Source organism: Dysidea avara, chromosome 7 (assembly GCF_963678975.1).
Source record: "Dysidea avara chromosome 7, odDysAvar1.4, whole genome shotgun sequence".
Lineage (NCBI taxonomy): Eukaryota > Metazoa > Porifera > Demospongiae > Dictyoceratida > Dysideidae > Dysidea > Dysidea avara.
This window is the reverse complement of record NC_089278.1, coordinates 39,063,551-39,078,701: the sequence shown is the minus strand read 5'-3', so window position 1 is coordinate 39,078,701 and position 15,151 is coordinate 39,063,551. Positions and strand designations below refer to the sequence as shown.

The window sequence follows — 15,151 nt, the reverse complement described above, 5'->3', positions numbered from 1 at the left end:
TTTTGAGGGCAAAAGCGAATGTTGAAATTATGACTTCTGAGTATTTTAAATCGTTAGATTATTTAGCACAAATACGCTATGTTGAAAAGCTCACAATACGTGATGAAGTACTACCTGATCCATACTCTATTGGCGAGGAATCGTGGACGGATGATATGACACAGTGGCCAGATCTGGTGTATGGTGATTTATATTCATATTTAATCGAAACCAAAGGGCCTTATACCAAGGAAAAGTTGAAAGCCCACAAGTCTCTGGACGCGTACAACTATTTTTTGCAACGGTCATGTCCGCACTGTCTACTGCTATGGGCATGGGAATCATGTCATCCTAAAAGCTTTGGTGAACCCCAGTCAAAAGACTCCAGATCAAGCCCATAAGGCCTGGGTCATATTGCAGAAGGCTGATGCTGAAGTTATAACAGCACATTGTACTTGCAAAGCCGGGTAAGTTCTACATGGTAGTACAGATATATTGTCATTCTTGGTTTAATATGTAGCCTGGGTGAAGTGTGCAGTCACATAGCGGCAATACTTTTCAAGGTTGAAACTGCTGTTCGATTGGGTCTTACTAAGCCATCGTGCACCTCCACAAGCTGTAATTGGAACAACTGGTATAAAGAAAATGTGAGTTATCATACTGCTGTATTTACGAATTAGGTAATAGTGTTTATAAATTTTTATCTTTCTACAGATAAATCCTGCTGAAGTCAGAAATATTAATTTTGTAAAGCCTAAACACAGTTCTAAAAGAAAACAGACTTGCAGTGAGTTTACTTCTTCAGCTAAAAAGCAGCAAAGAAATTTGTCACAAATACCACCAGAAACACTCTACAGTGCAATCAATAATTGTTTGCCCCATGCTTCTGTCTTTACTATTGTTCCAAAACCTGACAACGATTCTCAGCTATCCAAAGTGACATCGAGTGTTGGTACACCAATTGTAGATTCTGTAACTGACTCAGGAATGATATCCTCAAGTGTTGATTCATCAATTGTCACAACACCCGTGATGGAATCATCAGTGAGTCCTGATACATCAACGGCCACTACACCCATGGTGGAATCATCATCGAGTCCCGATACATCAATGGTCACAACACCCGTGGTGGAATCATCAGTGAGTCCTGATACATCAATGGTCACAACACCCGTGATGGAATCAACAACATCCAGTGCTGATGCATCAATTTCTTCCTTGGTGACTACACAAGTAGTACCCAATATCCCAAAGCCTTTGCTTGAATTATTTGATCCCAAACACAAAAAACTGAGTAAGGAAATGTTGCTTCAGTTGTCAAAAGAAGTGTTTTAAGCTTGTCTGTTACTGATGAGCAAGCTATGTCCATTGAATTAGCAACACGCACCCAAAGGCTAAGCAGTGACTGGTATAGTCAACGACAAGGTCGTATTACTGCTTCTTTGTTCCACGATGTCTTCACTTTCAAGGAAAAAAATAGTCCTGATAGTCTTATAAAGAGGTTGCTATGTAATGTGGACATCAGTCACATTCCGGCCATTAAATGGAGAGTTGAAAAAGAAGACACAGCAAGGAGAGAATACATTGCCAAAATGTCATCATTACATCAAGGATTCCGGTGTACATTGACTGGGTTGGTTGTTAACCCCCAATATCCTTTTTTGGGTGCAAGCCCAGATGCATTGGTAGAATGTAGTTGCTGTGGTGGACAAGGAATTGTGGAGATTAAGTGCCCATTTTCGGGTAAAGGTACTCACCCATCACAGCTTCACAGATTGAAAAACTCATTTTTAAATGAAACTGGGCTTCGTCAGAATCACAAATATTATACACAGGTACAGGGACAGCTTGTAGTTAGCTGCAAACAGTACTGTGATTTTGTTGTATGGACACCCGAGGGAATTCTAATAGAGCGAATGGAAGTAAATTCTAACTTCACTGAAAGTTTGATTAAAAAGCTAACGAAGTTTTATGTAGAAATTATGTTACCAGAAATCCTAACTCGCAATGTATTAGATGCAAGTGAGTTGTCCAGCTCCACCACTGTAGCAGCCACCAGCAATGAAGAAGTTACATACTGTTTTTGTCAAGAAGGTGAGCATGGAAAGATGATTTGCTGTGATAATTCTGAGTGTAAGACTTCATGGTTTCACTTCAAATGTGTTGGCATAAAACGAGCCCCTAGAGGAGATTGGTTCTGTCCTAACTGTAATATGTGATTTTCTTAGTATGTGATTATGTACTGTCCCATTTTATATTCTGCATCATAGTTCAGTTTTAGATTTGTGAATTCTTTATAACATACTGATGAACTAAAATGTTGTGGCGTATATAATTTCTTCACATAATTTTAAACCAAAGGTGGTTGCAAGTTACATAATGCAGCACATACAAATAAGATCTTATCAATGGTACAAAATTCTTCATCAGTAGCAGATTTCACCAGGGTGATTGGTAGAGTTGACTGTAAAATTCTGAAGTTTTTGAGCCTCCCAATGGCTCGTTCCACATGGATCCTCACCCTAGACAATTCTCTAGCTGTCTCCACTTCCCTCTGTGAGAGTTGGGGTTTTCCCTTTGTGAAAGGAGGAATTGCTAGTGAAGCACCACGAAGAGCTAAAGGTTCGGTTATATCAAAACCTCTATCAGCTAAAACCAGGTCACCGTGCATCAGCTTGTCCAAAAACCCACTGTGTGCAGTAATGTGTTTGTCACTGGCACGTCCTCCCCAACACTTAGAAACAAAGATAATTGCACCCGTGGGGCTAATAGCAATTAGAAACTTCACAGTGTTATGACTTTTGTAATTAGAATATGTCTCGGCTCTTGCTGCTAATGAAGATGGGCGTTGAATAAAGATTTCTGAACAATCAATAATACATGTTGTACGGGCATACTTTGGCTTAAAACAGTCAGGGATAGTGGTCCGGATCATTCCTCTTTCTGGCCATTTTACTAGAGGCTTTAGCTGAAAGGCCATTGTATCAATCCACTGATGAAAAATTTTAGACACTCTGGTTACATCAATTCTGAATCGATAAGCTAGATCCTGATTCGTTGTTGCCTGTCTCAGTTTCATCAAGACCATCAGAAGCTGGCCACTATGACTTATTCCTCTGTGCTCGTAAGGAGGTAAAACAGTAGAAAGCAAAGCAAGTAGTGTGGTAAATGCAGAATATGATGGCAAACCAGAATAAAAATAAGTTTGTTCATCATCATCATCCTTCATTCGGAGAGAGGGGCTGAGTAATACAGATGCGGTCTGCAGCTCTTCTTTCACCATTTCAGTTAACTCTTTTTGTTCATCTAGACATTTTTCCAGTGACACCTTTTTATCATTAAGTGCATCAATAACGTGATGTCGTTGCTGAATAATCTGCTGCTGCTTATGAATGATCATTACAAGTGAAGGTATGTATCCCTTAAGACATTCTTCTGCTAGATGTGAAAGCGTTCGGGGCTGATGTAACACAGAAGAATCGTCAGGACCATCACAATGCTGCTCATGGTCAATCTCCATGGTCTCAACAGCACTACTTAAAATTTCATTATCCATTGTTCCAGTGCTATCAGTTATATCATTTCCTGTCGACATCAACTCCTCGGCATTTTCAACTTGTGGCACCTGATCACGAGTAGTAGTTGATTTGCACTTTCGTGATGCCTTACGTGTACTCGAGTGTGTACTTGATGCATAGCCCCTTCTCCTGTTCTGCAATCTATGACTTCTAGCCAACTTATCTTTATCTGCTTCTTCATTTCTCTCTTTAAATGAGAATATTGATGGAACATAGTCAGGATCCCATTTCAACCTGCAAGGTCTTCCTGTAAAATACAGAAAAACTTCAGTAGTGGTTGTAGTGCATTCACAAAATATTACACTTAACCAAGCAGCATTCTGATTATTTACAGTATAACTATTACACACTTTCATCCCGTGTCTACCTGAAATGAAATGCCTTCCACAGACCCGAGAATGCTGAGTTGGTTCCCAAGCTTCACGGTGAATAGCTTGTATCCACTGTCTTCTTCGCACCAGATTCTTAAGGAAGGTGTACAATGTAACTTTTCCCGCTTTACAACGATTTCGGCACTCAACAGCACAGCAACTCGACGGCATCACTTGTTCCTTTTTGCCCTCAAAAAATGGCGGATGCGTTTTTCACGTGATTTTTTAATGATGTAATAAGTGCCACGCCCTAGATCGCACATAGTCTATATTGGTACACCTCTAACCTCATAAGTCATCTTGAGGATTGAACACACCCACTCTCGCATTAAAATCACCCATCAATACTAGAAAATCATTGTTAGGCACCCTATCTAACACATCCTGCAACTATTATGAGAATCTTGACTTCACTGTTGGAGGAGCCTTTGCCATAGGAGCATATGTACAAATGATGGTCAAGAATGATTCCCCGGATCTTCGACAACTTCTCCATATCCATTTGAGTCTAGCCATTACCAATTAACTGTCCTCCATTCCTCACCAGCTTCCCCCCAAGCAGCAGTAGCTCTCTTGTTAATCAGAATTCTACACCTTCCCTCCTAACAATCCCACCAATATCATCATCAAGAGTTCATACTTGCTAGTGTTATGAACTCTTGGTATCATCACTAGGAGTTGTCTACCAGAATGTAATAATGCATGTCCATTAGTAGCAGGCCATACATCTTACCCAAACCATTTAATTTCTTGAATTCCAGCCACAGCAGTCTTATAATGTTCCAGTTCACCCACCAATAAATCTAATTTTCTATCCACTGAGCCACTAGGATCAATTAAGCAATGACACCGACATTTATGAATATCACCAGAAGTTTCTAACAACGATCAGAACAAATTTGTAAGTTACAATCATTTCTAAAGTGTTTAACTTCAAAAGTGCTCAGTAAAGCTAGCAGAACTTGTCACTCTCTCGTGCAGAATGCGGACTTCCTTCGGATTGCAAGTCCAAGGAAGTTAGAACCACAATTAATACCTAGAACACAATTCCACACGACACCAAATGTGGATAGTAGGCTATCGCCAGTATTTGAAGCTCCAGTAAACAACAAACACTGCCCAGGGGAGCAGGGGTCACCATGTGGATGCACCGACTAACATAGTCTTTATCTATCAATTGTACACACACACACACACACTACACAAGCACGCAACACACAGCTGGTATGTGGTACTAATAGATAACATCATTAGTAGAGCGGCTAAGCGATAAAATCATTCACTGTAAGAACCAAACTTGGTAAAATATTTGCTTTGTTCATACTATTTCATTTTAGGTGCCTTTATAATTACAAGTCATATCACAGACAAAGAACCCAACACTAATACAAAATCTATGTGGAAGCTATAAACTTGATTGTAGTAAACATTCTGAAACTTAGCATCATACAGTACGACAGTACTGTATATTAGGGACATCGAGGGTGTGGGGGCGATCCATGATATAATATAACTCAAAAGCCTGCCACGATTTTTCCTCACAACGACATGACAGTATTGGTTAGGTAAAACCAAGCCCAAAAGTGTCTTCAGATCAACTCGAAACGTTTGCGTCAAGTTGCTACAGAATTTAGGGAAAAAAATATTCAACAGAATTTTTTACTGCCTGCCTGCCTGCCTGCCTGCCTGCCTGCCTGCCTGCCTGCCTGCCTGCCTGCCTGCCTGCCTGCCTGCCTGCCTGCCTGCCTGCCTGCCTGCCTGCCTGCCTGCCTGCCTGCCTGCCTGCCTGCCTGCCTGCCTGCCTGCCTGCCTGCCTGCCTGCCTGCCTGCCTGCCTGCCTGCCTGCCTGCCTGCCTGCCTGCCTGCCTGCCTGCCTGCCTGCCTGCCTGCCTGCCTGCCTGCCTGCCTGCCTGCCTGCCTGCCTGCCTGACGCCTTCAGTCAAGCGTAGCGGAAAAGTGGCTACAGCCCTAATTTTTTCACAGAAACGTTTCTAGCTCGCTTAAGAAAAAACCTTTGGTATATTGATAAACATACAATGCTTGTGCTATTGTCTTACCTTTTATCCTTCTTTACCATGGCCATCAGTCAAGGTTCTACCGCTGAGTGTTAATAGACTACAGTACGGCTTCTATACCAGTGTATATTGCATCAAACTATTCGAATACACGTGCACCAAAAACACACGCGTACGTGACTCGCTGTTGAGAGAGCAACTCACGGCAAACTATATAGTAATGTGTAAGTCAATAAATATAGTTTATTTAGTAACAATGTTATGCCCAATCGGGTCATCCAGGTCCTGCTTTACAGATTATTCCGGTCTGACCCCACGTGCTAAATTACATGTGGATGTGTTACTACACGTCATAGTGTAGCTCTGCTTCTTTCGTGAGCCACGCCCACTTACGTAAATTACAGTCTGTAGACATATGGTAGTCACGTCCATTCATCAGTGTGTAGGTATGCACAAATCCACGCCCACTTACATAAATTACTGTCTGTAGACATATGGTGGCCACGCCCATTCATCACTCCGTAGGTATGCACCGAATCCACGTCCATTATTGTCTGCAGGATTATGTAGAGCCACGCCCACTGATCAGTTGTTATTGTATGAGTCATAATCTAGTATAATAGTGCTGTGAGTAACTCAGCAGATATTTAGTGGTCATGAGCTTGCAAAAAACTTCACAAACAAGTATAAGAAAAAATTTGGAATTTTAAATTAGATTAGGGACAGTGTATAGTGCTGCAATAAAAAGTACTAAAACAAGCTGGGTCGGAGTAGTACGTAATGTCCAAATACTGTAAAACAATAAGAAGTGAATATCCCTACTGTGCATTGAGTGTAGCACAGTATGGTGTCCATCCAGGTCATTAGGTTGGAGGGTTAAGCTATGCAAAGCCATACATGTACAACATATTATTTCTATTGGATTGTGTTTACACTGAGATATTGACACCTTTATAAGAAGAGTATCTAAACAAGTTGATGCTGTGCTACTTCTAAAACCAGGTGCCCATGTAATTAATACTATTCCATTTTAACTAAATAGGCAATTAATCAACCATGTGTTTATATTCATGCTATTATATTATTAATTCAGCTAGATTGTAAATACTGTAATTTAGCATATTTCGTAATTCATGAATTATTTTGTAATTCTGCTAAGAAAACGTAACTATAGCAAACCACTTTAAACTACAAATTACTTACAGAAGTATCTTTTAAACTGTTTTATAGTCTATCTGTAGTGTTTTCTGATGCGATTTGTATAGAGAAAGCCTCAAGGCTGCCCTTCATTTTCATTTATGTAAGTATGGGTAATGCCCCCTTTCAACTCGAAGGATACGCTACCTCTAGAGGTAGCTTAAGAGGCCTTCAGCATTGTTTTAATGTTGTTAAATGTCTAAAGGAAAGACCATTCAAGAAGTATACGATGAGTCACCATACCCGTATTTCAGACCACTGAGAAGAAACCACAAAGTTTATGTGTGTGGAAGTTTAATACAGACTTACTTTAGCTTTCAATTCTTACATCTTAGCTGCTTTTTACCATTTTTAACATTTTTGCTCACGTGGGTGTGTATGGACAAGCAAACATGGGTAGGTACACACACACACACACACACACACACACACACACACACACACACACACACACACACACACACACACACACACACACACACACACACACACACACACACACACACACACACACACACACTACACACACACACACACACACACACACTACACACACACACACTACACACACACACACACACACTACACACACACACACACACACTACACACACACACACACACACTACACACACTACACACACTACATACACACACACACACACTACATACACACACACTACACACACACACACACACACTACACACACACACACACACACTACACACACACACACACACACACTACACACACTACATACACTACATACACACACACACACACACTACATACACACACACACACACTACACACTACACACACACACTTTTACGAAAACAATTTCATTAAACCAGGCGCATGCCCACAGCCAGCCTTTGGCCGTCTGTGAGCACGCGTCTGGTTTAAAACAGTTTATTATATAATATATTTTGAAAATTTTCTGATTGGATCTGAAATATTAAAATAAATATGTACCTGTATAAGTAGCCAATGAAATTCGAGTATTTCATCTTGTTGTGGTCTAATACTTATACAATGTCAGATTAGCCTTTGTAGCTGTTAACAAACAAGTGAACGTATACACTTTCTACAATACAAACATTAGAAGATCAAACAATAGTTATGAATCTACTTCCAGTAATACAACAAGACTAATACACAAATTTGCATCAATTTAGACCTCTCCTGATGTTTTGAGACACTATGCCAAACACAACATAGTAGTCCATGGGGTTTTCTAGTGAACAACACTAATACACACGTACGGACTGGCTATTAATGATGTACACACATACAGACTGGCTGACTGATATCGGTCTACCTCAATATCAAGACATCTTCACTGATGGATTAGTGGATGGGAACATGCTGAATGAGTTATCTTATGTAAGTATATATGTCCTAATATAGTAATATATATCCTAATATAGACTGTACTATTAATAGGATGACCTCTCCTTACTACAAGTCAATGTTCCATTCCATCAAGTTAGTTTGAAGAGAGCTATACAAAGTGCCAGGTATGTCCCTCTGTAATTGTGTGTATTTCTCTGTATTCCTTTGTAATCCTCTGTATTTCTTTGGATATGTATAACTTTTGTATGGGTGATTAGTGAGTGACTAATTCTGTTTATTTGTCAAGTTTCAGTTTGTGTGACACCACCAGCTTCTCTCAGGAGTCACCAGCCTGTTACCTTTAAATCCCATACTCCTCCACAGGCAAGGCAAATAGCCAAGATGATGCGCCCTTTTCACAGGAGAGTGCATTGCAAATTAACAGACAGCTGGGTAAAACTGTGGAATAGGCTTCATCCAATCAGTTGTATTCTTTAGACCACATCTTACAAGACAACTCAAATTATGAATTGTGTTCCCATAGTTACTGTTTGCCTATACTATGACAATAAGTGGAGGTAAAGTTATATGAAATTCTCATGGAGCACATTATGCTAGTTTGTGGTTGAAACAGATAATAGTTGTATACCCTAGTAACATCCTAGAAGAAGAAATCAACCATGTATGATTCTTACCAAAAACGCCATGTAGGGAAATAGTGGGCATCTTGTTCACTGCACAATGTTGTGCTATATCACTGCACAATGTTGTGCTATATCACTGCACAGTGTTGTGCTATATCACTGCACAGTGTTGTGCTATATCACTGCACAGTGTTGTGCTATATCACTGCACAATGTTGTGCTATATCACTGCACACTGTTGTGTTATATCAGTGTACAGTGTTGTGCTATATCACTGCACACTGTTGTGCTATAACACTGCACAGTGTTGTGCTATATCACTACACAGTGTTGTGCTATAACACTGCACAGTGTTGTGCTATAACACTGCACAGTGTTGTGCTATATCACTGCACAGTGTTGTGCTATATCACTGCACAGTGTTGTGCTATATCACTGCACAGTGTTGTGCTATATCACTGCACAGTGTTGTGCTATATCACTGCACACTGTTGTGTTATATCAGTGTACAGTGTTGTGCTATATCACTGCACACTGTTGTGCTATATCACTGCACACTGTTGTGCTATATCACTGCACACTGTTGTGCTATATCACTGCACAGTGTTGTGCTATATCACTGCACACTGTTGTGCTATATCACTGCACAGTGTTGTGCTATAACACTGCACAGTGTTGTGCTATATCACTGCACACTGTTGTGCTATATCACTGCACACTGTTGTGCTATATCACTGCACACTGTTGTGCTGTAACACTGCACAGTGTTGTGCTATATCACTGCACAGTGTTGTGCTATATCACTGCACAGTGTTGTGCTATATCACTGCACAGTGTTGTGCTATATCACTGCACAGTGTTGTACTATATCACTGCACACTGTTGTGTTATATCAGTGTACAGTGTTGTGCTATATCACTGCACACTGTTGTGCTATAACACTGCACAGTGTTGTGCTATAACACTGCACAGTGTTGTGCTATAACACTGCACAGTGTTGTGCTATAACACTGCACAGTGTTGTGCTATAACACTGCACAGTGTTGTGCTATAACACTGCACAGTGTTGTGCTATAACACTGCACAGTGTTGTGCTATAACACTGCACAGTGTTGTGCTATATCACTGCACAGTGTTGTGCTATATCACTGCACACTGTTGTGCTATATCACTGCACAGTGTTGTGCTATATCACTGCACAGTGTTGTGCTATAACACTGCACAGTGTTGTGCTATATCACTGCACACTGTTGTGCTATAACACTGCACAGTGTTGTGCTATATCACTGCACAGTGTTGTGCTATATCACTGCACAGTGTTGTGCTATAACACTGCACACTGTTGTGCTATATCACTGCACAGTGTTGTGCTATAACACTGCACACTGTTGTGCTATATCACTGCACAGTGTTGTGCTATAACACTGCACACTGTTGTGCTATAACACTGCACACTGTTGTGCTATAACACTGCACAGTGTTGTGCTATAACACTGCACAGTGTTGTGCTATATCACTGCACACTGTTGTGCTATATCACTGCACACTGTTGTGCTATATCACTGCACACTGTTGTGCTATAACACTGCACAGTGTTGTGCTATATCACTGCACACTGTTGTGCTATAACACTGCACACTGTTGTGCTATATCACTGCACAGTGTTGTGCTATAACACTGTGCTATAACACTGCACAGTGTTGTGCTATAACACTGCACAGTGTTGTGCTATATCACTGCACAATGTTGTGCTATATCACTGTGCTATAACACTGCACAGTGTTGTGCTATAACACTGCACAGTGTTGTGCTATATCACTGCACAATGTTGTGCTATATCACTGTGCTATAACACTGCACAGTGTTGTGCTATAACACTGCACAGTGTTGTGCTATATCACTGCACAATGTTGTGCTATATCACTGTGCTATATCACTGTGCTATATCACTGCACACTGTTGTGCTATATCACTGTGCTATAACACTGCACAGTGTTGTGCTATAACACTGCACAGTGTTGTGCTATATCACTGCACAATGTTGTGCTATATCACTGCACACTGTTGTGTTATATCAGTGTACAGTGTTGTGCTATATCACTGCACAGTGTTGTGCTATAACACTGCACAGTGTTGTGCTATATCACTGCACACTGTTGTGCTATAACACTGCACAGTGTTGTGCTATATCACTGCACAGTGTTGTGCTATAACACTGCACACTGTTGTGCTATATCACTGTGCTATAACACTGCACAGTGTTGTGCTATATCACTGCACAATGTTGTGCTATATCACTGCACACTGTTGTGTTATATCAGTGTACAGTGTTGTGCTATATCACTGCACAGTGTTGTGCTATAACACTGCACAGTGTTGTGCTATATCACTGCACACTGTTGTGCTATATCACTGCACAATGTTGTGCTATACCACTGCACACTGTTGTGTTATATCAGTGTACAGTGTTGTGCTATATCACTGCACAGTGTTGTGCTATAACACTGCACAGTGTTGTGCTATATCACTGCACACTGTTGTGCTATAACACTGCACACTGTTGTGCTATATCACTGCACAGTGTTGTGCTATATCACTGCACACTGTTGTGCTATATCACTGCACAGTGTTGTGCTATATCACTGCACAGTGTTGTGCTATATCACTGCACAGTGTTGTGCTATATCACTGCACAGTGTTGTGCTATATCACTGCACAATGTTGTGCTATATCACTGCACACTGTTGTGTTATATCAGTGTACAGTGTTGTGCTATATCACTGCACACTGTTGTGCTATAACACTGCACAGTGTTGTGCTATATCACTACACAGTGTTGTGCTATAACACTGCACAGTGTTGTGCTATAACACTGCACAGTGTTGTGCTATATCACTGCACAGTGTTGTGCTATATCACTGCACAGTGTTGTGCTATATCACTGCACAGTGTTGTGCTATATCACTGCACAGTGTTGTGCTATATCACTGCACAGTGTTGTGCTATATCACTGCACACTGTTGTGTTATATCAGTGTACAGTGTTGTGCTATATCACTGCACACTGTTGTGCTATATCACTGCACACTGTTGTGCTATATCACTGCACAGTGTTGTGCTATATCACTGCACAGTGTTGTGCTATATCACTGCACAGTGTTGTGCTATATCACTGCACAGTGTTGTGCTATATCACTGCACAATGTTGTGCTATATCACTGCACACTGTTGTGTTATATCAGTGTACAGTGTTGTGCTATATCACTGCACACTGTTGTGCTATAACACTGCACAGTGTTGTGCTATATCACTACACAGTGTTGTGCTATAACACTGCACAGTGTTGTGCTATAACACTGCACAGTGTTGTGCTATATCACTGCACAGTGTTGTGCTATATCACTGCACAGTGTTGTGCTATATCACTGCACAGTGTTGTGCTATATCACTGCACAGTGTTGTGCTATATCACTGCACACTGTTGTGTTATATCAGTGTACAGTGTTGTGCTATATCACTGCACACTGTTGTGCTATATCACTGCACACTGTTGTGCTATATCACTGCACACTGTTGTGCTATATCACTGCACAGTGTTGTGCTATATCACTGCACACTGTTGTGCTATATCACTGCACAGTGTTGTGCTATAACACTGCACAGTGTTGTGCTATAACACTGCACAGTGTTGTGCTATATCACTGCACACTGTTGTGCTATATCACTGCACACTGTTGTGCTATATCACTGCACACTGTTGTGCTGTAACACTGCACAGTGTTGTGCTATATCACTGCACAGTGTTGTGCTATATCACTGCACAGTGTTGTGCTATATCACTGCACAGTGTTGTGCTATATCACTGCACAGTGTTGTACTATATCACTGCACACTGTTGTGTTATATCAGTGTACAGTGTTGTGCTATATCACTGCACACTGTTGTGCTATAACACTGCACAGTGTTGTGCTATAACACTGCACAGTGTTGTGCTATAACACTGCACAGTGTTGTGCTATAACACTGCACAGTGTTGTGCTATAACACTGCACAGTGTTGTGCTATAACACTGCACAGTGTTGTGCTATAACACTGCACAGTGTTGTGCTATATCACTGCACAGTGTTGTGCTATATCACTGCACACTGTTGTGCTATATCACTGCACAGTGTTGTGCTATATCACTGCACAGTGTTGTGCTATATCACTGCACAGTGTTGTGCTATATCACTGCACACTGTTGTGCTATAACACTGCACAGTGTTGTGCTATATCACTGCACACTGTTGTGCTATAACACTGCACAGTGTTGTGCTATATCACTGCACAGTGTTGTGCTATATCACTGCACAGTGTTGTGCTATAACACTGCACACTGTTGTGCTATATCACTGCACAGTGTTGTGCTATAACACTGCACACTGTTGTGCTATATCACTGCACAGTGTTGTGCTATAACACTGCACACTGTTGTGCTATAACACTGCACACTGTTGTGCTATAACACTGCACAGTGTTGTGCTATAACACTGCACAGTGTTGTGCTATATCACTGCACACTGTTGTGCTATATCACTGCACACTGTTGTGCTATATCACTGCACACTGTTGTGCTATAACACTGCACAGTGTTGTGCTATATCACTGCACACTGTTGTGCTATAACACTGCACACTGTTGTGCTATATCACTGCACAGTGTTGTGCTATAACACTGTGCTATAACACTGCACAGTGTTGTGCTATAACACTGCACAGTGTTGTGCTATATCACTGCACAATGTTGTGCTATATCACTGTGCTATAACACTGCACAGTGTTGTGCTATAACACTGCACAGTGTTGTGCTATATCACTGCACAATGTTGTGCTATATCACTGTGCTATAACACTGCACAGTGTTGTGCTATAACACTGCACAGTGTTGTGCTATATCACTGCGCAATGTTGTGCTATATCACTGTGCTATATCACTGTGCTATATCACTGCACACTGTTGTGCTATATCACTGTGCTATAACACTGCACAGTGTTGTGCTATAACACTGCACAGTGTTGTGCTATATCACTGCACAATGTTGTGCTATATCACTGCACACTGTTGTGTTATATCAGTGTACAGTGTTGTGCTATATCACTGCACAGTGTTGTGCTATAACACTGCACAGTGTTGTGCTATATCACTGCACACTGTTGTGCTATAACACTGCACAGTGTTGTGCTATATCACTGCACAGTGTTGTGCTATAACACTGCACACTGTTGTGCTATATCACTGTGCTATAACACTGCACAGTGTTGTGCTATATCACTGCACAATGTTGTGCTATATCACTGCACACTGTTGTGTTATATCAGTGTACAGTGTTGTGCTATATCACTGCACAGTGTTGTGCTATAACACTGCACAGTGTTGTGCTATATCACTGCACACTGTTGTGCTATATCACTGCACAATGTTGTGCTATACCACTGCACACTGTTGTGTTATATCAGTGTACAGTGTTGTGCTATATCACTGCACAGTGTTGTGCTATAACACTGCACAGTGTTGTGCTATATCACTGCACAGTGTTGTGCTATAACACTGCACACTGTTGTGCTATATCACTGTGCTATAACACTGCACAGTGTTGTGCTATAACACTGCACAGTGTTGTGCTATATCACTGCACAGTGTTGTGCTATATCACTGCACAATGTTGTGCTATATCACTGCACACTGTTGTGTTATATCAGTGTACAGTGTTGTGCTATATCACTGCACAGTGTTGTGCTATATCACTGCACAGTGTTGTGCTATAACACTGCACAGTGTTGTGCTATAATACTGCACAGTGTTGTGCTATATCACTGCACACTGTTGTGCTATATCACTGCACACTGTTGTGCTATATCACTGCACACTGTTGTGCTATAACACTGCACAGTGTTGTGCTATATCACTGCACACTGTTGTGCTATAACACTGCACAGTGTTGTGCTATATCACTGCACAGTGTTGTGCTATATCACTGCACAGTGTTGTGCTATA

General features: G+C 41.1%; 3 protein-coding genes across 4 annotated transcripts in view; 2 read left to right on the top strand and 1 right to left on the bottom strand.

Moving 5' to 3' along the window:
- The window catches only part of LOC136260387 (liprin-beta-2-like), a 36,439-nt gene that overhangs the window by 11,187 nt on the left and 10,101 nt on the right, over window positions 1-15,151 (top strand). For both annotated transcript variants that reach the window (XR_010703522.1, XM_066054098.1), the window contains exons 11-12: window positions 8,438-8,526; window positions 8,587-8,660. Coding sequence is in view for 1 of the 2 variants with exons in the window: in XM_066054098.1 (XP_065910170.1) it covers window positions 8,438-8,526; window positions 8,587-8,660 (163 nt within the window). In the remaining variant the exon portion in view is untranslated. The remainder of the gene's footprint in view (window positions 1-8,437; window positions 8,527-8,586; window positions 8,661-15,151) is intronic.
- LOC136259749 (uncharacterized) lies at window positions 30-5,653 on the top strand. The gene is made up of 4 exons (XM_066053270.1): window positions 30-176; window positions 244-446; window positions 500-626; window positions 694-5,653. The coding sequence occupies exons 1-4, from the start codon at window positions 30-32 to the stop codon at window positions 1,312-1,314; spliced, it is 1,098 nt and encodes a 365-aa protein (XP_065909342.1). The 3' UTR covers window positions 1,315-5,653.
- Window positions 2,293-4,164, bottom strand: LOC136260388 (uncharacterized). Its single transcript, XM_066054099.1, has 2 exons — window positions 3,925-4,164; window positions 2,293-3,804 (listed from the first exon to the last, which is right to left on the bottom strand). Exons 1-2 carry the CDS (start codon window positions 4,097-4,099, stop codon window positions 2,330-2,332), a joined length of 1,650 nt encoding a protein of 549 aa, XP_065910171.1. The 5' UTR covers window positions 4,100-4,164; the 3' UTR covers window positions 2,293-2,329.

What these genes read in the sequence shown, in the direction of transcription:
- LOC136260388 (XM_066054099.1), bottom strand. Translation starts at nt 4,099, where the DNA reads ATGCCGTCGAGTTGCTGTGCTGTTGAGTGCCGAAATCGTTGTAAAGCG. An exon ending in TGGAAGGCATTTCATTTCAG is followed by an intron (nt 3,805 to 3,924) that starts GTAGACACGGGA and finishes TGTATTTTACAG; the next exon opens with GAAGACCTTGCAGGTTGAAA.
- LOC136259749 (XM_066053270.1), top strand. Translation starts at nt 30, where the DNA reads ATGACTTCTGAGTATTTTAAATCGTTAGATTATTTAGCACAAATACGC. An exon ending in CATTGTACTTGCAAAGCCGG is followed by an intron (nt 447 to 499) that starts GTAAGTTCTACA and finishes TTTAATATGTAG; the next exon opens with CCTGGGTGAAGTGTGCAGTC. An exon ending in ACAACTGGTATAAAGAAAAT is followed by an intron (nt 627 to 693) that starts GTGAGTTATCAT and finishes ATCTTTCTACAG; the next exon opens with ATAAATCCTGCTGAAGTCAG.